Source organism: Labeo rohita, chromosome 6 (assembly GCF_022985175.1).
Source record: "Labeo rohita strain BAU-BD-2019 chromosome 6, IGBB_LRoh.1.0, whole genome shotgun sequence".
Lineage (NCBI taxonomy): Eukaryota > Metazoa > Chordata > Actinopteri > Cypriniformes > Cyprinidae > Labeo > Labeo rohita.
Genome location: NC_066874.1, coordinates 4,368,278 through 4,394,982, shown reverse-complemented (window position 1 = coordinate 4,394,982; position 26,705 = coordinate 4,368,278). Strand labels below are relative to the sequence as shown.

General features: G+C 38.8%; 1 protein-coding gene across 4 annotated transcripts in view; it reads right to left on the bottom strand.

Moving 5' to 3' along the window:
• The window catches only part of LOC127166460 (protocadherin-9), a 378,320-nt gene that overhangs the window by 121,546 nt on the left and 230,069 nt on the right, over positions 1–26,705 (bottom strand). For 3 of the 4 annotated variants that reach the window (XM_051111733.1, XM_051111732.1, XM_051111734.1), the window contains one exon: positions 7,574–7,775. In XM_051111733.1, the coding sequence (XP_050967690.1) occupies positions 7,574–7,775 (202 nt within the window). The remainder of the gene's footprint in view (positions 1–7,573; positions 7,776–26,705) is intronic. The other variant, XM_051111735.1, reaches the window with a different exon arrangement.

Sequence of the window (26,705 nt, the reverse complement as noted above, 5' to 3'; positions counted from 1 at the left end):
TAATGTCATATTTAGCCCCTGAAATATGAATTTACCAGGTGAAAAAAAAAAAAAAACAAAACAAAAAAAAAATCTCCCGAATCCAATTTTTAACAGTGGACCCCCCTCAAAATGCGATCAGGCTAGTTTAGAGTAGCAATTGGGCAGGTTTTGTTGTGAAAACCTGGCAACCCTGACAGTCGTATACGTTATACTGTTTATGTTTTAATTGTCTATAAAGTCTTTACTGTGCTGTAAATTATTTTATTTTGTGCAACGCATCATACAGGGACGAGATGTCATGTCGGTCAGCTAAATGTGTCAACAACAGACATGCCTCGTCTTGCATAACTGATTTTATTCATTGTAACACTGATTCTAATTAATTTGGGTGTTAAAATATGTTCTAAAAACTCTATACTGTTTGTTTATTGGCAGATTATTGCGAGGCGGCGGTCTGAGGTTCACAGGTCCCCCGCCAAACAGCAGCCCAACACTGGCTTAAATTTCAGCGACATACCGGCACAAGTTTTTTTTTTTTTTGATTAAAAGAGATAACAAAGAACCTTTTAATACACTTGAATTAAAACACTGCTTTTAAATGTCATATTTTTATTTCTATAATGCTTCTAAACTATGCTGCATAATTCAAATTGTCTGATATTTTTGTCCATGGTTTTTTCACTTACTAATAAATGTTCAAGTTTTGATTATTACTGTTGCATCTAGTAATTCTGTGTCTGCTTTTTCATTTACAACCTATTTTTTTGGTTCATTTTAAGCCAGCAATAGTGATTTTCAATCAATATTTCAGTTAATTAAAACAACCCAGCATGCTGGGTCAAAGATTTAACCCAACGCTGGGTTTGTCCATATTTGACCCAAACTGGGTTGTTTTTAGAGTGTATAAAGTCGTATCAAAAATCTTCTGCGCACACTTGCTTCTTGACAAACACGTTATTTTTTTAAATGTCAGAATAAAGTAGTGCCGCATGCAACGCTGACCTACAATTAGCACCCGCTAGCTTAATACCTTTTGATTGAAAGCATAAAAATAATTAGTCAATCTGCATAATTGCTAATTAGATACTAATGCATATGTACTCGCAATTAACAACAGCTGCACGGAATAAAGGTAGAATAAATTCGCTTCTGAATGCCAAAGGAAGTATATTTGGCTCGCAAACACGACCGCTGCGGCTCTTGCATTAGCTCTCAGTCGCTTTCTTACAAACGCTTGAAAGTTTTTTTTTTTCAAACCCTCGAATTGTAGAGCTTAACAGTATCCCGTAATTATCATCTCAGAGGGTTGCTTTTGTTCGAATGTTTTTTTGTGGCGAAGGAAATCAGCTTTCTGAAGCCTACACACGCGGAGCGGGATGTCGGGATCTCCCGCCGAGTCCAAATGGAGCCCACTCATATACACGTTTCCCTGTGTTCTTAAGTTGTTGCCAGGAATTGACGTTGACAGTCCTGTCAACAGCATTAAAAAAGCCAAGCTTGTGTTTTCTTTCTTTCTTTCTTTCTTTTTTATTTTTTTGCAAGAGGTAACAAACAACTTTAATGCCGGAGCAGGGGTAAACACCGAAGAAAGGAAATAAAAGATAAACGCTCGCGACTTCGGAGATTAATTCGATCTGCACAACAACCTGAAACCCTTGGTTCCCCTGTGGTTGGTACAGATCATCAGAAGTTGACAAATTAATCCTCACAGCCAGTTTTTACAGAAGACTGCTTCCTGAACTCGCCGAGCATGCAGGCATAGAGAGATTTGTACGAAGCACACAATGGCTCCACGTACTAGAAACCAGCGTTGCGTGGCATCTGAGCGCAGACGACCCACAGAGGCGTCTGTTTTCACTGCTTTTGTTAACCGCGATTCAGAAAGAGCATTGTGTGGTGTTCTGGATTCAGGTACATGCAAAACTCAAGCTTTCACATCTGTGAAAATCTGTGACCTTGAAAATGGCCTTGTTTATTATTACAGGAATACTTGTTTCATCGCAGCATCCCATGGTCAAATATTTTTCTATAATGACTCTAAACTGTATCTGACCTTCTGATTTCTAACATGCACTACCATTCAAAAGTTTGTGGTCAAGAAGATTTGTTTATGTTCACGACAGAATTCTCAAGGCTGCATTTACTTGTACAAAATTACAGTACAGTAACGTTGTGAAAATTTTTACAATTGTAAATGTTTCTGCCACTGTCTAAACAAAAAAAAATAAAAATTGTAAGTTGCAAGTTATCTTACAATTCTGACTTTTTTTTTCTCAGAACTGTGAAACATAAACTTGCAAAGCAGACTTTTTCAGAATTGCGAGAATTAAATTTACAGCTGTGAGTTATAAAGTCAGAATAGACAGATATTAACTCAAAATTCTGATAAATAAATTCAGAATTGCAAGATAAAAACTCGCAATTTTAACTTTTTCTCTGAATAGTGGGATACATAAACTCACATGTTATATGATATAAAGATATAAGATATACACTTTCAGAATTGCATGATATAAACTCACAATTGAGTTATAAAGTCAGAATAGTGGGATATAAACTCACAATTGTGAGAAATAAATATAGAATTGTAAGTTAAAACTTACAATTGTGGCTTTTTTTCCTCACAAATGTTGGTTTATATCTTGCAATTATGACTTTTGTCATAGTATTGCATAATACAAACTACAAACTTCAGAAATTCAGAAAAAAAAAAGTAAAAAAGTCAGAATTGCAAAATAAAAACTCACAATTGTATTTTTTTTCCTCACAAATGCTAGTTTATATCTTGCAATTACGGCTTTTTTTCTCAGAATTGCATAATACAAACTCACAATTCTGTCTTTTTTCCTCAAAATTGTGTGATATAAACTCACAATTGCAAGTTATAAAGTCAGAATTTCAAGATAAAACTCAAATGTGAGTCATTCTGACTTTTTTTCTCATTGCTAGTAATAAAGTCAGAATAGATAGACAAAAACTTGCAATTCTAACTTTTTTTCCTCACAAATGCGAGTTTATCACGCAGTACTGATTTTATAACTCACAAATATGAGTTTATATCACAGTTCTGAAAAAAAGTAAAAACTGCAAGTTTATATCTGACAATTCTGAGAAGAAAGGTCAGAATTTGCAAGAATTGCGAAAATAAAAGTCAGAATTGCGAGATAAAAAGTTGCAATCTCTTTTTTTAATTCAGTGGTGGAAATGGGCATCCATAGTTTTATGTTCCAATATATTTAAAAATGTAATTTATTCCTGTGATGCAAAGCTGAATTTTCAGAAGGCAGAAATCAGAAATCATTCTAATATGCTGATTTGATACCTACTATATAATGATTTTCTAATATCCTCAGTATTGAAAACAAGTGTGCTTCTTAATATATTTGTAGAAACTGTTATTCATTCAGACTAATTCTAATAGATCAATTTGGTGTTTGCCAACAGTTATGACAGTTTTTGTGGGCGGAGCCAAACTGGTGGCAGAAAATGCCAGTTTTCATATAATATGTTTCCTATAAACTGCATAAGTAGATATTACATAGGTCTATTGTTTAAATCAAATTTATGCTTCAAAAGTAGAGTAATCATAGCAGGTTTCATCCATTAGTCTATCTGTTTAAATGTGTGCATTGTGCTTCAAATGGCGTTTCTGACGACAGTATTATATAAAAATTTGTATTCCGATTCTGACAATCAAAGGCACAACAATACGTTGTAACGCTTATTCCGTGGATTTTTCACATTTCACTCCATTTGTTACCAGTATTTTTCTGCTACCACAATGCACGCCTACTCCAAATTGATCTACACTGTAAAAAACAAGAACTCACTGAAAGTTCAGTCAATTTAAAAAAGTTTAGTCAACTTGAAATACTAAGTTGTACTAAGTGACAACTTAGATATTTGAGTTGATTCAACTTAAAAATTTAAGGCAGCTGGGTAACAAGCCCAGCTTTTCAATTTAATAAACCCAATTTTTTGTTACGTCAATTCAAATATCTAAGTTATCACTTAGTACAACTTAACATTTCAAGTTGACTGAACTTAAAATTTTAAGGCAGCAGTGTAACAAATCATTTTAAGTTGACGCAACAAATTGTGCTTTTTTGTTTTTTTACAGGGTATTTACCAAAGTTTTAACTCTCACTTTGATGAATTTAATGCATCCTTTCTTAATAAAAGTATTGTTTTTCTTTAAGAAACATTTTCTTTTTTTAAATCTAACCCCAAACTTTTGCACGGTAGTGCATAAGCACTTAACTTTATATTTACACACTGTGTGTATATTCTTGTGCAATACACACACAAGCAAACACAGACTTCAAAGAGTGTTCAGTTCATAAGTTGAGTGAAATTAACTTTTCTGCTGCACTGCAGTACTTTCCCAGTCTGTGCAGCAAGAGTTTAGATGAACCTTTTGATATGCTTAATTAATGAAACCGGTGTGTGTATGAATATCTCCTTAGACTTTATCAATGCACACCAATCCATACTGAAGCCGACGGACCAGTCTTGAGATTACAGTCCGATACAAGTAGGGTTCATCCGTGATCCAGAAACCAGCAATTAGTTATCCATCTTTCAGTCCGTTTCTTTGAAATGACTAATCGTTATATTCTGGCTTTGGTAGGTACGTGTCCCAAAGGTCCACACCAAAATCCACACTTCTTTTGAAAGTTTGAGTTACAGAATGTAGAGCGTGATGCTCCCCGTGCTGCCGAAACCTCAGTGACGTAAAAGAAACTCAATTTAATTTGTTCATCTCATCTCTTACTGACCTCTAATTGATGTTGCCATCCGAGCCTGGTGATGCTCCCAATATAGCCCCTGTGTGTGTCCAATATTTGATTATGTGCCGGTCTCCATGGCACCGCGGCCATTTGTGTGCTAATTAATTACCAGGCTTAAGAGCTTGTAGATAATTGGTGTGTACACCACCATCAATTCCATTAAAAAGAGCAATTATCACCTACCTTATGCAAATGATTGTTTCTGAGCTCCCCCCTCTCTCATCAAATTAAAAGGAGACACTTGAGTCATGCCGCCCTGCACTAGATCACACTTTCAATATCATATTAATAGCAAGAAAAGAAGCAGAGTCTCACGGATACACGCGTGACGTTTCTAATGAATCTTTAGGGACCAATAAAGGGTGCGTGACAAATCTGAGAACATCCTGGTGCGGAAACTGTCCAAAAACCAGTTAAACCGCTCAAATGAATCGTAAAGGCGCAAACGCGCACACGTTAACTATCTCTGACCTTGGGCGACACAGGTGCCTGAGCAGATCTATGGCTCTCTGTGATGGGAAAAGTAGGTCATGGAGTGCTATCGCTGGAAATATAAAAACTGAACATCTTTGCCGCATGAGACCCCAACAGGGAAATCATCGCTAAATAAATCAAGTACGTGCTGAGCCCAGTAGAGCTTCACTCTCGCAGCCCAGAGAGACGTAACTGACCATTAGCGTATAAATACACATACTTCCATCACTGCTCTTTTCATACAGGAAGTGACCTCAAAGCCTTCGGTGACACATTAAGGACAATGGCATATAAATCAAATGTCTTCTTCTGACCGACCTTTCCTAATTTTACTCAAGGTGAGAATGGAGGTTCTGCTGGTTCATAATGCTTAGATGAGCAACACGACAAAGATCATTTTCCCTTTAATTCAACATTTTTTTTTTTCCACACATGCATATACTACTGTTTTTATGTCTTTTCTTTTTTTCTGTAAGTGTCTTTTGATTTTTATCAAGTTGAATTAAACATTATTTGGCCATTTGGCTGAATCTTACAAATCCTGTCAATGACCGATCCAGGCCATATTTTACCTCCAAATCAAAGGAAATAAACAAGAAAACACAGCATTTTTTTGAATTTATTTATGTATTGCATTGTTATTATTTTATTAATAATAACAATACATACATAAATAATAGCAATACATATTTATTAAATATGTATTTCATTGTTATTATTTTATTATTTATCCTGTCCACCACAATTGAAAACAAAAAACTATATTCTCATAAGTAAAAAAGCATATTTAATTTGTAAAGTATTCTCTTAGAATTTATTTGTTTTTTATTTATATTTTTATTTTATTTATTGTTTATTTATAAAAAACAAAGAAACAAACAAACAAAAAAACATTTATATTGATTTTAAAGTATTTTATTTTTACAAAGTTAAAATGGTCCTAAAAATAAGCTTCATTATCTTTATGCAAAATATTTAGCATATTTTCTATTTGATTTTGGGGTAAAAATATAATCTGGGCATGTGAGATTCATCCATTTATACACAGTTTCAAAAAGTATAATTAAAAAAAAATAAAAAATAAAAAAATAAAACATTTTAAGTTAGAAATACAAAAATGTATTTGTAAATGTGTGAGGTTTTTATTTAGTTAAATTACTAGCAAAAAAGTTTTGTTTTTTTGTTTGTTCATTTTCCCATTTCATTGTTTGTATTTTTAATTTATATTTTTATTGTATTTATTGTTTATTTATTTATTTGTTTATTTAGATTTATTTTAAAGTTTTTAATTGAGTATTCAATCATTATTTTACTGCACTAGAATGTAAAAATTCTTTATTTATTTTTTTTACAAAGTTAAAATGGTCCTAAAAATAAGCTTCATTATCTTTACACAAAATATTTAGCATATTTTCCTTTTGATTTTGGGGTAAAAATATCATCTGGGCATGTGAGATTCATCCATTTATACACAGTTTAAAAATATATAAATAATTTAAAAAATTAAGTTAGAAAAAAAAAAAACAATCATTTATTAGTAGTAGTAGTAGTAGTAGTAGTATTTTAGTTTTTCTCAAAAATCATGTTTATTTTATTTTAATTTATTTTTTTAATTAGTTAATTACTTAGATAAATTACTAGCAAAAAAGTTTTGTTTTGTTTTGTTTTTCAGCGTAAAAAGCTGTTGCTATAACTGGTAGAATCATACTAGCAAATCTCAGTCCCAACTAGACACAAGAAGTGACAAGATGTTTTGTAAGTTGCTTGCTTTCTATTCGCTCCATCAACAGCGAATCCCACTGACTGACATAAATATACATTAAATGCCATTTTTATTAAGCTTAGCAGGCCTTCTGTCATTACGCACAGCAGTGTGAACAGAAAAAATGACTTGTTGCTGGAAACGTCACACGGCGGCTGGTTAATATGAGGTGTAAAGTGAAAACACAGTAAAAGAAACATTGCTGAGAGGGCTTATTTTCAACATTACACACATCATCTGAATCTCTTAATATGCATGCTGCTGCATTTCTGCACAAATACGCATAATTATGCAATTTTGCCTCTGCCCATCTCTTATTTATTACAACTACATTCGCTTGTGCAAACTTCATTCTGTGTATCTTGAGAGCACTGTATTTACATTGTAAAGTGTTATTGCAGAACATTAAATTGCTGTACACATCGAGTGGGAAGGCGTATAATGAAAACTATCATCTGTGATATTCATCTTGCTCTCTGGTTCAGCTCCTCCTCCTCCGTTAGGTGTAGAGACAAAGTGAGAAGGAGCATAAGTAGATTGGCCCCACGAACAGGAGCAGACTCACCAGAGTTGGGGTCCGAGTTGCCGTCCGCTTCGGTCCTCTTGTCCGGAGAGGCCTGCTCGTAGAAGTCGTCCTGCGCCTGCACCAGAGGGAGAGGGTGTGAGAGGAGTGGCCCACTGCCCACGGGCTCATGGTCCCCCAGCCCACTGTCACTGCAGCTTTCCTGAGACCCGTCCGGCAGGTGAAACGTGACGCGCCGCTGCGACTATAAAACCAGAGAGCAGAGAGACAGAGCCACGCGTTAACGCCCGTCTCCTTGTTACCCAATCAACAGGCCACTTTCAGTCAATATTGTGGATTGAGACTGAATTACAAATTTGAGAGCTGAGGGATTTGGTGACTTTTATAGAAATGAATTTACTGAACAAATAGCATGTTTTGGATTTATTTGGTCAAAATTGTCCCTGAGCACAGCAAACACAAGTCACGTTTCACTTTACAAAGCTCTAAAGAGCATGTGGTATCATGTGCACAGTAGATACTGCATAATGTGCTAATGATATGATGTGTTAATAATCGCTCAAAATGACAGTGTTATGACATGCCAGCATGTAAGGCGAGACGTTGGAATGCGTGACATATACAAGGAAAGAGAGAGAGACTGTAGATAGAATTTGAATGGATATTTATTTATTGCTCAACAAGGCTGCATTAATTCGATCAACAATAAAATATAATAAAAATATTAAAACTATTAATACAGTAAAACGGCATTAAAACGTACAATTTAAAACAAGTGTTTTCTATTTTAATATATTTTAAAATTTAATATTAAATATATTTTAATACTGAATATATTTTAAAATGTTTTTTTTTTCCTGTGATGCAAAAGCATTTAAAAAAGAGCAGCTGCTTAAAATTTTAAGTTAAATCAACTTAAAACTACAAGCCATTTCAACTCAGTACAATAAAGTAAAATTAAAATGACTTCTACTTTTAAGTTGATATAACTTAAAATTTTAGGGCAGCTGCTAAACTTGTTTTTAAGTTGAAACTGGTGAAAACTTTTTACAGTGTAATACCTGTTCTCTATTTGAATATATTTTAAAATTAAATGTATTCCTGTAATGAAATAGCATTAAAAACAGCAAGAATACAATAAAATGTACAGTCCAAAATAAATGTTTTCAATTTTAATATATTTTAAAATGTACTATTGAATGTATTTGTTTGTTTGTTTGTTTGTTTACTTATTTATTATTCATTTCCTCCGATGTAAAAACATAATGAATGGCATTAAAATTTTAACAAAAATGTACTAAATGAAATAAGTGTTTTCTATTTAAATATATTTTAAAATAAAATTTATTCCTGTAATGAAATAGCATTAAAAACAGCAATAATACAATCAAATTTACAGTTCAAAATAAGTGTTTTCTATTTGAATATATTTTAAAAAGTACTATTAAATTTACTTATTTATTTGTTTATTTGTTTGTTTGTTTGTTTGTTTGTTTCCTCTGATGTAAAAAACATAATGAATGGCATTTAACTAAAATTTACTAATTAAAATACGTGTTTTCTATTTGAATATATATTTTAAAATGAAATGTATTCCTGTAATGCAACAGCATTAAAAAAACAGCAATAATACAATAAAATGTACACTTCAAAATAAGCGTTTTCATTTGAACAGATTTTAAAATGTAATATTGAATATATTTAATATACTTTAGAATTATTTTTTCCCATGAAGCAAACGCATGAAAATGGCATTAAAATTCTAAGCAAAATTTACTATTTAAAATATAATATAATATAATAAATATATTTTAAATGTAATTTATTCCTGTGACGCAAAGCTGAATTTTCAGCATCATCACTCCAGTCTTCAGTGTCATATGATCCTTAAGAAATCATTTCAGAAATCATTTCATTTCTTATTTTTAGCAATGAAAGTTAAAAATGTAATGAATCTACAGTTCTTTACTGTCACTTTTTGATCAAGATAATGCATCCTTGCAGATTAAAAGTATAAATTTAAAAAAAAAAAAAAAATTGTCCTGTGCTCTCAATGACAGTGGGTCAACACAGGCTCTGCCCACAGCGCTGGTAGGCGTTGGCGGAATAGCACTGCTGGGTTGGCACGGCCCGGCCAGAGCATCCCAGTTCACATGCCATGTGCTCACACTGGGCACAGAGGCTCCAAACCATGTGAAGGTTCCGGCATCACCAGAGAAAGGTCTTGATGATGCAGCGTGCCTGTACTGTCCTGCATCTGCGAGCTTTCCATAGCTTGCACACACAATAATTTATGCATACTCCAACATGCTTGGATGCAAACAACCTCTCCAATGCAATTACAGAGAAATAATCGCACGTGTAATTTTAACCAAGCACAGTTCTCGCTGCTTTTCGAGAATTGCTGATCTCTGTCACTTGCTAATTTTGAGCATACTCCAAGAAATTCGTAATGACATTTCGCAAAGTCCAGCACCGAGCTCTCCGCTAACCTTTCTGAGCGGGAACTTGTCTTTTTTTGCACCATCTCTGTCGACTGTCTTAGACAACTCTGCTGTAATTATTGGCAAAAGCAAAGGTCAGCCAATCTCAGCGCTATGCAAATGACCTCATTATATAATTTGGAGCATTTCAGAAAGCAAGTGACATTCAATTAGAGGTAAAAAAAAAAAAGAGGCGAACAGTAGCTGCAGCACGACAGCCCGAGCTACAGACCACTTACGCTGGACAAACCACAGCGGCTCCCTTCACAGATCTCTGGTCTCACAACAGTTTCACTGACCTTTTCACCTTTTGACCACTCGCATCACAAAATGATCATGCAAGGAAGTATGAGGATTATTTGTTTAGAATAATTAATAAATTAAAATTAATTAATTAATTAAATAATTAAAAGTTTCAGACTGAGTTTGTTTCAGTCGCTATTTACTCGTGATTTAAAGTTGTTGAAGCAGCAAGATGCTGTGAAAAGTAATAAAACAAGTGTAAAAGTAAGTGTGAAATAAACCTAATGGTATACACATAAATTGTGAGTTGGTGCCACAGCTTGTTTGAAGTGTTAAATTGCATTTTTATCACAAAGATGTGTCGTTTAAACTGTCTGAACTTGCACGCACCTATGCATTCATATGATATATCATACCAGTTGCCTCGTTTAATGTGCCATATATTTGGATTTACTATCTAGCGTCTGATTGACACCACAACTTCTCACACTTCAGTTTAGTAATAGATATGAAGGATATTACGTGCTCGATAAACCACAAGACCTACGTAGTATTTTATTCATATGATATGCTTGGGTTTTGCCAAAAACCACATGCGGTATTAATCTCTCATATCACAATACAAAATCATCACAGCAATATTGCGTGTAGATCAGCTTGCAGAGTGAAATACTACACCTCTACCCTGAGAGATGTCCCAGTGTGATACACATTGGTGTGCAAAACCACCATGAAATGAACACACAGGTATGCGATCACACTTCAGTTCTATTATAAACGGCCGTAAGGCAGGTGCAGGAATTAATACACACACATTATATGCAGTGATAATGAATCATGACTGCTTATGTGCTCATAATGTTTTAAAATATCTGATGATGCATGAATGCATGTGAGTGTGCATACTGCACCTAAAATTAAGTGACAAATGGCAATAAAAATCAATGGGGAAATGGAACTGAAATACTTTTTAATTGGCTGGTAAGCAGTGTTAATTTTGTTGACAACAACTAGACGATCATCAGATGCTAAGTTCACTTTTACATGTTGTTTGAACATTAATGTGTGTTGGCAGTGTATGTACAAATCTACCCTATAATGATAAAAATCCATGCAGTGGTTTTTAATTAATCTGTAAAAATATTATCCCTTTTTCCAAACTGAGCCATTCTCAGATGCCTGTCGTTATGGTGTCACACCGACAAAGGCCGCTCTCACGAAAGTTAATTGACATTAGTGTCCTGTTGTAACAGTCCAACCTCCATGTTTTGATGCCGGAGCAGGAATGTAAGTTAGACAAGAATTGTTGTGTTGTGTTGCTGGATGTAATAATGAACGTAGTGGTCGTCATTTACTCCCGACATCTGAGCCGCTGAAGATGCAGTAGATTACGTTTGTTTGTGAAGGGAATGCACCTCCCGCTCTACATATATCCGTCTATGTTCGCGCAAATCATTCGTGATCCAGCTTCACTTACAGTAGAAGTGAGTATAAGGTTTTTTTTATGAATCTTTGCAATAGCCTTACCTAATAATGTGCTAGTTAGCAAGTTTAATGGCTAAATGCGGCTAAGTGCGGCTAAAGTAAACAGGCTCGTCTCTCCACAGAGAGAAGAGAGGGGCGGGGTGAGCAGAGCTCATTTGCATTTAAAGCAGCCTCGACCAGAATGAGATGATTTTTGCAGAGCTCATTTTGGCAAAGTAAAAAGGGTGTTGTTTTACACAACCATTGAGAATTTTTAACCAAAGTATATTATAGACCTTTCATTACGACCCTAAAGAATCATATCAACTTGTGGAATATGGGGATCCGATGACCCCTTTAAAAATTAAGTTTAATATAAATACATGTTGCATGTCACAACAGTTAAATCTGTGTCTGTCATGATAAAACCTTAATATCAAACCTATATAATGAGTTTGGTCATTTTAGAGAAATGCTTAATAAATGCATTGCACTGTAACTAAATCCATTACATTTTAGCCGACTAAATCTACTATAGATTTAGTCAACTAAATCTTATGAAATGTAGTCGACTAAAACTACACTAAAACCAAAAACAATTCAGATGACTAAAATATAACTAAAACTAAACGGCATTTTATTCAAAAGACTATGACCAAAACTAAATTAAAATTTGCTGTCAAAATTAACACTGCTGGTAAGTTAGATTGTAAAAAGTATAAATTGCAGACTATAAATTGTAAAAAAAAAAAAAAATCTTGATATATTTTATCCAATAAAATCTTACAAAAAAAGCAATGCATGAATAATTAAATAAATAAATGAAACAGTGGTTTATGCAATTTCCCTTCTTATATAAGCTGATCTTATTTTAGAAATATTTTTTACTGCAAAAAGGGATGAAAAATAGGTTTATCTATGTATATATTCATTGTATTAAGCTACCAAATCATAAATATGAGGAATAAAAATCACATTTTGTTTTTGTGGCAATTTGACAGACTCTGGCTCATCTCGAGGGACACATTGACCTGTGCTGTTTATCGCAAATATGCAAAGAAAATGGCTAAATAATCCTATTTTCAATGGTCCAAAAATATATTTCTAATAAAAACGAGGCAAAATGCAGCTTTATGGCTAGTAAGAAATCTTTATGCTACATTTTCCCAATTCTCCAAAAGTTAATACGGGACCCCATGTGCATGCGCCTCACACCATGCGAAAGTCAATGTGGGCATGAATGTGTGTGTGTTTGTGCGTTTGCCCAGCAGTCACTCACTGCTGTATTAGCATAAGACCAGCTTAAACCTTCGCCACTGCCAATTTACACGCAATCATGGCTTATCATGCTTGTCAGCCCATATTAGTGGCGTGTTTTTATATTGCAACGGGCCAAACGCGCTGGCGCTAAGCAAACATAGGCGCTTTCAACTAAGATGTTTGCCCTCGTCAAGTACACAGAATCAGTGTCACAGAAGTTTTCTACTCAAAGACGCGCGACTCGATCGCGCCGCCCGATTCCCTCACTCGGGGCTCAGGAGGGAAGACAGAAGAGAAAAGAAAGTGGATGCCTCTAAAGCGCTTTTCAGAAAATGGAGACATCTTTGGCTGTGAGTAAATAGGCAATTACGGCATGCATAAACAAATCTGCGAACATGCAGATCTTTAATGAATTACATTTCCTACGTTTCAGGCTTATGTCAGTTTTTCTAAGGAGGAATTTCAGGGCTTGCTTATGAGTGCTTCACATCCAACAGAGTAGCGCTTAATGGATTTGCGTTAAGTCTGGGTTTAACCTAGCCTCCTGCTCGGCAAAAGTCATCGCCGTCGGAGGACTGTTATCGCGGTTTAGCGGCAGATCAGGTCTCTGTGTAGAGATTAGCACCAGAGTTTGCTGGAACTTTCCAGCGAATGTCGCAAAACCTCAGAACATCTTCCGTAATGCTCTCGGAGGCACAACAAATCTAGAGTTCATTCACTGCCGTGTGTCCGTTCTTAACGCGTTGATTTTAAGTCTGCATCGAGAACATTTCACATCTAGGGTCAGCTTATGAATAAGGAGATTTTTTTGCAGCCTGATGCCACACGTCTGAGAAATAATAGACTGCTGTTTCTGTCTGGATCTCATGGGACGATTCATTGGCATGCGCACCTCTCGCTTCCTCCATCCCTCAGTGTTTCTCCCAAGGGGTGAAGATGCTAACAACCCCCTCCATTTCCACCGTGAGCGAGCGTGCTGTCGGAAAACGGCGCCCTCTTTCGCACCTCAAACCAGCCTTGAAGCAGGTCCCAACCAGGCGCGAAATTTCCAGGGATAATTTTTCCGTCCACACTGAAAACGTGCAAACATCAAGTATGTAAGACATTAAATGTGACCCAGGACCACAAAGGGTCTTTTTTTTTTTTTTGAAAAATTTAGATTTATACATCTGAAAGCTGAATAAATATGCTTTCCATTGATATATGGTTTGTTAGGATATTTGAAAATCTGGAATCTGAGGGTGCAAAAAAAGCTAAATATTGAGAATATTGCCTTTAAAGTTGTCCAAATGAAGTTCTTAGCAATGCATATTAACAATCAAAAATTAAGTTTTGATATATTTATGGTAGGAAATTTTCAAAACTATCTTCATGGAACATGATCTTTACTTAATATCCTAATGATTTATGGCATAAAGGAAAAATCTAATGTGCTCACACCCACATCATCCAAGATATTCATGTCTTTCTATCATTTTTGAGAAAAACATTCTAGGATTTTTCTCCATACACTCCTGAAAATAAGGGTTCTTTATCAGCATCGATGGCATGAAAGGTTCTTTGGGGAACCAAAAATGGTTCTTCTATAGCATTACTGCAAAAACACCCTTTTGGAGCCTTTATTTTTAAGACTGTATAGTGGACTTCAATGGGAGCCAACAGGTTGAAGGTCTAAACTGCAGTTTCAATGCAGCTTCACAGGACTCTACAGTACACGATCCCAATCACGTAATAAGAGCTTTATGTAGCAAAACAATCAGTCATTTTCAAAAATAGAAAATAAAAATATATGTACTTTTTAATTACAAATGCTCATTTTAAACTAGCTCGACTTCAGGCAATACGTAATCACATTGGAAAGGTCATGTGTGACGTAGGCGGAAGCACCGTCCCAGTGTTTACAAAGCAAACATGCAAAGAAAGTTAAACGGCCTTTACAAACAAAGGAGTACACAGGTGAAGAACTAACCCCGTTGAAGAACTAACCCCGCGTTAGATTCCAGCTTGATTACATAATGCATGAAGTCAAACTAGTGCAAAACAAGCATTGGTTAAAAAAGTATATACATTTTTGTTTTTTTTGTTTTTTTAGAAAATTATTGATTGTTTCGCTAGATAAGACCCTTATTCCTCAGATGAGATTGTGTAGAGCTTTGCGAAGCTGCATTGAAACTGCAATTTGGACCTTCAACCCATTGGCTTCCATTGAAGTCCACTATATAGAGAAAAATCCTGGAATGCCTTCCTCAAAAACCTTCACTTCTTTTCGACTGAGGACAGAAAGATATGAACATCTTAGATGACACTGGGGTGAGTAAATCATCATCATTAAGAATATATATTAATGCTTCTGCTAAAAAGTTCACTACAATGTATAATAAATCAATAACTGAGAAGCTGGATGTTGCATTAGTATAAAAAAAGAGAACGAGTCTGTGGTGTGATATGAGAGACTCAAAAGTAGTGCTGGTTTCAGTTACCCGGATGAACGGACTGTTACAACATTGCCATTAACAATGAAAAATGTTAGGAAATATCTGACTGCCATGATTAAATAATAAACTCCCATTTAATTCAGTTAGAAAGCACAGCTGCTTCTGAATAATAATCAGTGGATAACAACGGTTTTTGCCCACTTAATGGTTGCAGTTACAGTATGTGTGTTACAGAGGAGGCTTCCGTACCGCCTCCTCCGCACCACCAGAGGGAACCCTCGCCAGAATACTGATTCGGTCTCATTCGGACTCCAACTCCCATAACCCCTCATGCCTGGGACTGACACGTCACACACACACCTGCACCTCATTACGCACACACAGTATAAAACACACACGCACACATCACCTCCCCGCGAAGTCTTGATTTGCCCCGGCTGTCATTTCTGAGCGTTATTTGTGTATTACTGGACTGCTTTCTCGTTTCTCACCTGGACTGTTACTCGATTGTGATTCTTCTCTGTGTACCTCGACCCTTGGACTGTATATTGGATTTGTATCTCTGCCGCCTGCCCCGACACCCCGCCTGGTTCTCATTTCTGAGTCTGTCTATTCCCTGTGGACCCTGTTTGCTGTTGTTTTGACCCTGCCTGTACCCGACTTCGCTAATAAAAGCTGCAAATGGATCCAAACGCTTCCGCTGATCTGTCACAGAAGACTTCGCCACACGGTGATCCAGCAGCTGTGGCTCAATTGTCATCGGAGCTCTCTGCCCAAGCCACCCAGCTCGCGATGCACCACCACCAGCTAGCACGCCTGACAACACTCACTGAGGAGCTGGTGAGAACCTTGCAGGGCCTGCAAATTACCCCTGCAGCAGTAACGCCTGAGCCTAGCATGCCGCCTCCAACTCCCGCTACTCCTGCCGTCACGAGCCCTCCAGCGCCCACCAGTCCTTGTCTCGCCTTCCCAGAAAAGTTTAACGGCGATCCAACCAAATGTAAGGGCTTTTTACTACAATGTACATTGTTTGTAAATCAACAACCAGCTCTATATCCCACAGACTTGAGCCGTATAGCTTTCGTTTGTGCTCTGCTAACCGGAAGAGCTTTGGATTGGGCTACGGTGGTATGGAGGACCGACACTCCAGTTCACACCACCTTCGGCGATTTCTTGGCACACTTTCGCGAGGTTTTCGAACATCCCGCCGGAGGAAGAAGCGCGGGTGAGGAGTTATTAAACTTATCGCAGGGAGGGAGAACGGCAGCGGATTACGCCCTATCCTTTCGCACGCTGGCCGCCCAAACAACGTGGGTAGAGGACACCTTAAAGCTGCTTTTCCGTCGCGGTCTCAACCACGAACTCCAGTCGGAGTTGGCGTGCCGCGATGAGGGTCGCTCGCTCAACGACTTTATTGAACTCACCATTCAAGTGGATAATCTCATTCGTACTCGACGCTCCCCACGAAGCATGACCCCGTCTTTCACTGAAACCCACAATTCTCCAGAACCCATGCAGATCGGCAACACTCACCTTACTCCGGAGGAAAAGAAAGGCGCATGCAGGATCATCTCTGTCTCTACTGCGGACAGGCGGGCCACGCCAAATCCACCTGTCCCATCCGTCCCAATCGTGCAGTGAGTGTAAACACTTCTTCAACCATCCAGCTACCGGTAGTCTTGCATGTCGCTAATCAGATGATAACAACCACTGCATTAATCGATTCTGGCGCCGCAGGAAATTTCATTTCTGCCGAGTTCGCTCGGAAACATAATATTGCTCTCACCCCGTTTTCCTCTTTTCTGGCAGTAGAGGCGCTAGACGGCCGACCCCTTGGTGAGGGGAGTGTGCAGAACGTCACTGAAACCATCCGCACATCGGGGCCCTTCACAAGGAATCTATCCAATTCTACACCATTCAATCTGCTCACCACAAGCTGATTCTAGGACTCCCCTGGCTGCGTAAACACAACCCACATATCGAATGGAGGGAGGGGAGATTACTCCAATGGGGCGACTTGTCTGAAGAACTGTGTCTCCACCATCCAACCCATTGTCCGCCGCGCACCAGCGCCTCCAGAGGCCGACGTCGAAACGGCCAAACTACCCGCTATGTATCACGACCTGAGATCGGCCTTCAGCAAGACAAAGGCGACACAACTCCCACCACATTGCTCGATTGACTGTGCCATCGAGTTACTGCCGGGACAGTCGCCCCCTAAAGGTCGTATTTTCCCTCTCTCCCAACCTGAATCGCTAGCCATGAAGGAATACATCAGGGAGGAACTAGCCAAGGGATTCATTCGTCCATCCACGTCACCGGCTTCTGCGGGATTTTTCTTCGTAAAGAAGAAAGACGGAGGCCTACGACCCTGCATTGACTACCGCGGCCTTAATGAGGTAACAGTCAAGTTCCGATACCCACTACCACTAGTCCCCTCAGCTCTAGAACAACTTCGTCAAGCGAAATATTATACCAAACTGGACTTACGCAATGCCTACAACCTAATCCGCATCAGAGAAGGGGACGAGTGGAAAACGGCCTTTTCAACCACTAGTGGGCACTATGAATACCGGGTGATGCCCTTCGGGTTATCCAACAGTCCGTCGGTCTTTCAGGCCTTCATGAATGACGTCTTCCGGGACATGCTGGACAAATGGGTCATCGTGTACATTGACGACATCCTGATTTTTTCCAACTCCATGTCTGAACACATCCAGCACGTCAGGTCAGTTCTCAAATGTCTTATTCAATACCAGCTCTATGCCAAACTCGAAAAGTGCGAGTTCCACCAAACCTCCACCACCTTCCTCGGATACATCATCAGCCAGGAGGGAGTCGCTATGGACAATGGAAAGGTGGAGGCGGTTCTACGCTGGCCGCAGCCCCAGACTCTCAAGGAGTTACAGAGGTTTTTGGGGTTTGCAAACTTCTACAGGCGGTTCATTAGGGGATTTAGCACGGTGGCAGCCCCCCTGACAGCCATGACCAAGCGTCAGACCGCCCGGCTAAACTGGACTCCCGAAGCATTAAGGGCCTTTGATGAATTACGAGCACGATTCACCTCAGCACCCATACTACGTCACCCAGATCCCAATCAACCCTTCATTGTGGAGGTGGATGCCTCCAACACTGGAGTTGGAGCTGTGCTTTCCCAGCGACAAGGTAACCCAGCCAAGATGCACCCTTGCGCCTTCTTTTCTCGCAAACTGACACCAGCGGAACGTAACTACGACGTCGGCAACCGCGAGCTGTTGGCTATGAAATTGGCCTTGGAGGAATGGCGACACTGGTTAGAGGGGGCTAAGCATCCTTTCACTATACTCACTGATCACAAAAATCTCGAGTACCTCAGAACAGCCAAAAGACTCAATCCCCGGCAAGCCAGGTGGGCTCTATTTTTCACCAGATTCCAGTTCACTGTGACCTACCGACCAGGGACAAAAAACATCAAGGCAGACTCTCTCTCTCGTCAGTCCGAAATGCCCACTCGTCCCGAACGCCAGGAGACTATACTCCCAGCTGCTCTACTGCTAGCACCAGTCCAGTGGGACATTATTACCGAGATTGAGGATGCCAATCAACAATCATCCGCCCCACCAGAATGTCCAGCCGGAAAGCTGTTTGTCCCGGAGGCCCTCAGAGAGCGAGTACTCACCCAGGTTCACAGCGTTCCCAGCTCTGGTCACCCGGGCATCGATGCTACAATCCATCTCCTAAGGAATCGTTTCTGGTGGCCAACCCTCGCTACGGAAACCATCCAATTCATTAACCGATGCTCTGTCTGCCAGACCTCCAAACCCTCCAAGCATCTGCCAGCTGGTTTGCTGCAACCATTGCCTTTGCCACAACGACCTTGGTCCCACATCGCCATAGATTTCATCACCGATCTACCGAGTTCACAAGGTAACACCACTATCTTCACTATCGTTGACAGATTCTCCAAGGCTTGCCGCCTCATCCCCATTCCGAAGCTCCCGTCTGCTTTGGAGGCCGCTGAACTCCTTTGTAACCAGGTCTTCCGGTTCTATGGTCTCCCCGAAGACATCGTGTCAGACCGCGGACCCCAATTCACCTCCAGACTCTGGTCGGCCTTCTTCAAACTACTCAACGTCAATGTCAGCTTGACCTCCGGCTACCATCCACAGTCGAACGGCCAGACAGAACGCCTAAATCAAGAAGTCATAAGATTCCTTAGAAGCTACTGCTATAGTCACCAATCCGACTGGAGCCGTTACCTCATGTGGGCCGAATATGCGCAGAACTCCCTGACTAAGCCCTCCACGGGCATGACCCCTTTTCAATGTATCCTCGGTTTCCAACCGCCTATGTTCCCCTGGACAGATGAACCAGCCGATCTCCTTTCTGTCAACGACTGGTTTCAGCGCAGTGAGGACACATGGAACCAGGCTCACGTACACCTCTCACACGCTGTCAGAAGACAGACCCAGTCGGCAAACCTACATCGCCGCCCAGGCCCTCACTATACCCCTGGTCAATGGGTATGGCTGTCCACCCGTGACCTACGCCTCAAACTCCCATGCAGAAAACTCAGTCCCAGGTATGTTGGTCCATTCCAAATTATTAGACAAATCACTCCAGTATCCTTCCGTCTCGATTTACCTGCTAACTATCGTATTTCTCCCACTTTTCATATGTCATTGCTGAAACCCGCTGGGGGTCCGGAGGAGGCGTCGGAGGAGGAAGCCGGTCCACAGACCTCCCCCATCTTGATCGACGGCGAGGAGGCCTATCGGGTGCACGAACTTCTGGATTCTAGGCGCCGGGGAGGCAGACTGCAATACCTGGTCGATTGGGAGGGGTTCGGTCCGGAGGAACGCTCCTGGGTCAACTCGGATGATATCCTCGACCCCTCTCTCACTGATGAGTTTCATCGGAGGTTCCCGGGAGGACCGGCCCCTCGACCCCGAGGTAGACCCCGGCGCCATGCACCTCCTCGCGTCAGGAGCCGCTCGCAGGGGAGGGGCTCTGTTACAGAGGAGGCTTCCGTACCGCCTCCTCCGCACCACCAGAGGGAACCCTCGCCAGAATACTGATTCGGTCTCATTCGGACTCCAACTCCCATAACCCCTCATGCCTGGGACTGACACGTCACACACACACCTGCACCTCATTACGCACACACAGTATAAAACACACACGCACACATCACCTCCCCGCGAAGTCTTGATTTGCCCCGGCTGTCATTTCTGAGCGTTATTTGTGTATTACTGGACTGCTTTCTCGTTTCTCACCTGGACTGTTACTCGATTGTGATTCTTCTCTGTGTACCTCGACCCTTGGACTGTATATTGGATTTGTATCTCTGCCGCCTGCCCCGACGCCCCGCCTGGTTCTCGTTTCTGAGTCTGTCTATTCCCTGTGGACCCTGTTTGCTGTTGTTTTGACCCTGCCTGTACCCGACTTCGCTAATAAAAGCTGCAAATGGATCCAAACGCTTCCGCTGATCTGTCACAATGTGACCCTAGACCACAAAACATAAGGGTCCATTTTTAGAAATTGAGATTTATACATTATCTAAAGCTGAATACATAAGATTTCTAATGATGGACCTATGGTTTGTTAGGATAGGACAATATTTGGCCGAGATACAACTATTTGAAAATCTGGAATCTAAGGGTGCAAAAATAAATAAATAAATAAATAAGTACTGAGAAAATCACTTTTAAAGTTGTCTATGAAGTTCTTAGAAATTACTAATCAAAAATTAAGTTTTGATATATTTAAGGTAGGAAATTTACAAAATATCTTCATGCACCATGATATCCCACAAATTTTGGCATAAAAGAAAAATCAATAATTTTGACGCATACAATGTATTTTTGGCTATAGCTACAAATATACCCAAATATATATGCTACTTACTTAAGACAGGTTTTGTGGTCCAGGGTCACATATATACACTACTGTTGATTTTTTCCCTTCAGAATTTATTCTAACATGCTGATTTGGTGCTTAAGAAACATTTCTTACTAAATATCCATGTTGACAGTTGTGCAGCCTCTTATTTTTGTGGATTTTTTTCAGAATTCTTTGATAAATGGAAAGTTCAAAAGCACAGCATTTATTTGAAACATTTTTAAATGCCTTTACAGTGTCTTTTGATCAATTTAATGCACCCTTGCTGAATAAAACTATTAATTTCTTCTTACTGATTCCAAATGTTTGAACGGTAGTGTACCAACAGCAATAACCCTACTAACCTGAGTTAACCAATCAAACCGTAACCCACAGGAAAAGCTTTTGTTGAGCTGAAAAAAGCCTTTATTAGACAGGAAAAGCTTTTATTGCTTGTCGCCTTTTTTTTTTCTTTTTTTTTTTACATCAAGTATGTCACTGCTCTTTTAGCTAGATGTCATTGTTGAGAGTGTGCTTGCAACCAACACAGACTTAAAAAAGAAAAGAAAGCAGTAACAGCGCAATCAGCAAATCACTCAAACAGTGATTAATATATCCGCACAATGACTCACACGTGTAGGTAGACGCACAAACGCAAAATAAAAGGGCAAGCTAGTGACAGGAAATTGAGGCTCTGGTCTCAGAGTGGATATTTCCATAGCAGCAATGGTGTGCTTTTCATTTGCAGGCGATTGCTCAGATTGCTCAAGGAAGGAGAATGAACATCTACCACCTCACTGCTGCTTCCAAGCATGCACACTCAAGAAAATAATCCAATCCAGCAATGCCTCACCACCTGCTAAAACAAGCACCGAATGCGGCTCTCATGTTGCAGCTTTTCAGAATCATCGACCTCCACACAACAACTAAACAACGCAAGAAAACATACAAGCATTCATAACAGCACCATACAAGACGTTCCAAGCCTCACAACTGTGATGAGGAATCGACAACGGTTCTTACACAGAAACCGAATGACTTCAAGTCACGAATGACTTCATTATTTTGCCAATGCAACACAGAAAGGGCTAGGTTACTGACTGATGTAAAACTCAGAAAATTGGAAAGTCTGGCATTCACAGTCATTTCCATCCAGTGTTTTTGTTTATTTATTAAATATTTGTGCTAAATTTGTTTTCAGCTACAAGTAAATGTCCAGTATAAGCTATATTCACACACATCCTCTCCCAAAATTAATGCAGAAAATCTTGAGATTGCACACTGGAATGATGAAAGAGAAAAACTGGGCTCTGTGAAATAAAACCACAGCCAATAAAAAATAAATATATATATATATATATATATATATATATATATATATATATATATATGCAATTAGCTGTTTGTTTTAAGTGGTTTTAAAATAAAACAAAACAAAACAAAACAAAAAATAAAATAAAATAAAATAAAATATATTGACTGATTTATAGTTCTGGGCAACAATTAATCGCAATTAATCACGATTAATCATATCCAAAATAAAAGATTTCATTTACATAATATATGTGTCTGTACTGTGTATATTTGTTATGTATATATATATAAAGACACACACATACAGTATATATAGTTTAATTTATATTTTAAAATATGTTTTAAATTATTTACATGTACATATTTATATTCATTTATATTAGATATAAATATATGTAATATATAAACATAACATATTTTTATTAAATATGTACATGCATGTGTGTGCCTTTATATATAAATAATAAATATATACAGTACACACATACATTATGTAAACAAAAACCCTTATTTTGGATGTGATTAATCGCGATTAATCATTGCCCAGCACTATTTATTTATTTATTTTACAGCTGTCAAATGATTAATCACGATTAATCGCATATAAAATACAAGTTTGAGTTTGCTTAATACATGCGTATGTACTGTGTGTAATTACTATGTATATATAAATACAAACTCATTCATGTATATATTTAAGAAATATTTACAAGTATATGTATGTATTATATTTATAAATAAAATATTTTGTACATAACATTTCTCTTAAATGTATACAGTAATTTGTGTGTATTTATATATACATAATAATGACACACAGTACACACACATATATTAGGCAAACTCAAACTTTTATTTTGTATGCAATTAATTGCGATTTATTTATTTATTTATTTATTCTAGATTTATTTTTTAGTACAGCTTTCAGAGCAATTACTGTGAAACTGGTCGTCAAAAGTACTAAAAGAATCATGAATCTGCTCTTCACAAAATCAGAATCGTTATGTTACTCACAATTCCTCTCCTTCAAACACAAACACACAGAGTTTGATCTTCTTCAAAACTCTTTGCAATAAGTAAGATCTGACAGAGCCAATTGCATTACCGCAACAAGATCATGTGTTCGCTGCTGCATGTGAACTGGACAGACAGTCTCATTAAAACGCATCTGGCTGTATAGCTTACATGAACCACCAAAAGCCAAAGGAATCATTTTTTCACAATGCCTTAGATGAGATCTGTCATTTATAGTTGTTTATGTGTTTCCACATGCTTGTTTGTGGGATTTCTGTGGAAAAACAGTCACTTAAACCTCACTGCTAGAATAACTTGGGAGAACTGCCAGGAGTGTTTGTGAAATGCTAGATATATAGATATATACGGCACACACGCACACACTTTTTTGAAAGCGTCGTTGTTGCTGAAGCTCTAGTACACGAGAGATATATATCCTGCTTTATGGAGGTGTTTTTATGGAGTGAAACAGAGCACCGATACAGGAGATGTAGAGTTCTGGAGTCATAATAAAAGGCTGTCTGCCCTCTGTTGGTGCGAACGCGCTACTGCAGCAGACGAGGACGCGCACTGCACGCTTTCCCTTTTGTAGCCCTCTTTCTTTTCACCGTCCCTTCTTTTTTATCCACTTAAATCGGCTCATTTTCCCTCCCCCCCTTCTCTATTATCGTGGTCCCTGCCTCTCTCTCCACCTCATTTCCGTGGCACATCAGAGGAGAAGGTTTCCGCGCTGCGCCGAAGGCCTCGTTCGGCTCGGCTCTCTGTAGTGTGGCTCTCAGCGCATGTGTTCTCTAGTAATGATCCCCTCGCTCCTCATTACAGGCAGAACGCTGTGACCTCCCTCCCAACGTAAAGGCCCTTTCATTGGCCTCGGTGGCTCAAACGCCAGCCTGGGCCAATCTGCAGTCGTCCGCAGTCATAGAAAACATCTTTAGTATGTTCGTACACGGATGAGGGAGACCGATACACCCCTACAGCTCGTGTAACGTCCAGAACAAGCTGGAAACCTCTTTCATCGCACAATCACATAGACTGGATGCGTATTCATGACTTGGGAGGGTTGAAACGCCTGCTTTAAAGAGGGGCTCTTCTCCCAGCATCCCAAGAACACACCCTCCAAGCCCCGAAACTCCTCTAACATGCCAAAAAAAGTTGAATAAAACATGCGCTGCGCTTGCATTGTTTTTCCATTGTTAAATCCTGAGTGTGCTGCTCGCAGCGCCTCTGGACACTCGGACCGCTAGCGTGCACAGATGTGTAGACTCATCCTGATGGAAATAGTAGAATTCTCCTGGTGGATGTGCTTTGGTGTGTTTTGAGCTGGGGGTCAGGGGTGTGTGTGAGGGGTTTTAAGCATTTCTGAAGCATCTTAGTTGCTTAGTGCAGCACAATGTGCAGGTTTCAACGTAGACAAGTTATTTAGAGGTACTTCTAAACATAATCTGAATATATGAGATCACTCAAGTGAATGATCCTTACAGAAATGAGCCACGGTAGCCATAGTTTCTGCCAGAATATTACAGTTATTTAATTTTAAAATTAAGTAACATGCTATCAGCCATAATTTTCCAGAAAGAAATAATAATAAACAAACATCAAACAAAATTACAAAGATTCGTAAATGTAACTATATTACTACCTATACCATTTTTACTACAATTTCTATTGTTGTTGTTTTTGTTTTTAATAGCATGTTGTTATGCGCTTGCTTATTGATCGAAATCCCTCTCATGATTCCTTGACGTTTTGGTCTCTAGATATGGAGACCAATCCTTCAATGTTCAGTACAGTTCAAAAGTTTGGAGTGAAATGAAATGAAATGAAATGAAATGAAATGAAATGAAATGAAATGAAATAAAATTATTATTATTATTATTATTATTATTATTATTTCTTCAGCATGGATGTGTTCAATTGACCAAAAAGTGACAGTAAAGACACTGAAATGTTACAAAAGACTTCTGTTTCAAATAAATGCTGTTTTTTTGAACTCTGAACTTTCTACTAATCAGAAACTCCTGTAAAAAAGTAACACAGTTTCCACGAAAATAATTGGCAGCACAACCTTTCATGTAACACTGAAGACTGGAGTAATGATGCTGAAAATTCAGCACTGCATCACAGGAAGAAATTACATTTTGAAATATACTCCAATAAAAAACAGGTACTTTAAACAGCAAAAATATTTCTGTTTTTATTACATTCTGACCAAAGAAATGCAGCACTGGTCAACATAAGAGACTTCTAAAACCTAAAATCGCCTAAACACATAAAAATGACCCCAAATATCAGTAGTATACATATTTATCCATTGTATCATCAGAAAAGCACACAATTTAAGGTCTCAGTCACATAAGTAGCACAAATGGTGTAGGATGTGTTAAACACCACTAAACCCTAAGAATAGAAAGTCTTAGAGTAACAGTAATGCTGTAGCAAGTGTGATATTTTAGCAGAAACTATGGCTACCATGATACACAGGGAAGTGATTAGCGTCGTTCCCTCTGGGCTAATTGTACTTTGCCACATTCTTGATCCTGAATCTCTCTACTTTCCTTCGCCAGCATGCTCTCTTTATCTTTGTTCTGGCTCTACTCTTTCTCCTCTCTGGCGGTGAGCCCAGCTGTGAGCGTCCGGCGCTGAGAGTCAGCGAGTCCTCCACACTGCAGTGTAAAGGGCTGCTCTGAAACCCTCTTCTGATCTGCCTCAAAGCATTAGCTACACGCTAACAGCTCCTCACCCAGGCAGAGAGACTGTGTGCTTCACCGACTGTGTGTGTGTGAGTGAGTGTGTGTGTGTGTGTGTGCGTGCGCTCTCAGTATGGAGTGACTGTAACAACCCGATTCTTTCTCTAGCTGTGAAGCCATGAAACCCAGAGTTTGAAGCTGCTAGAGCATCATTCCAAAACCTTTTACAAACCATACTTATGCTAAATAAAAGCTGGATGCTGATTAGTTAATATGTCGTTGCAGTTCTACTAAGACATACACCTGTTGACCTACAGGAAATTACACTGCACAAGTCACATGAAATGGAAGTAGCAATGGATATTTTCTTTGAAAAAAAAAAAAATAAATAATGTAGAGCGAGACCTTTGCTTGT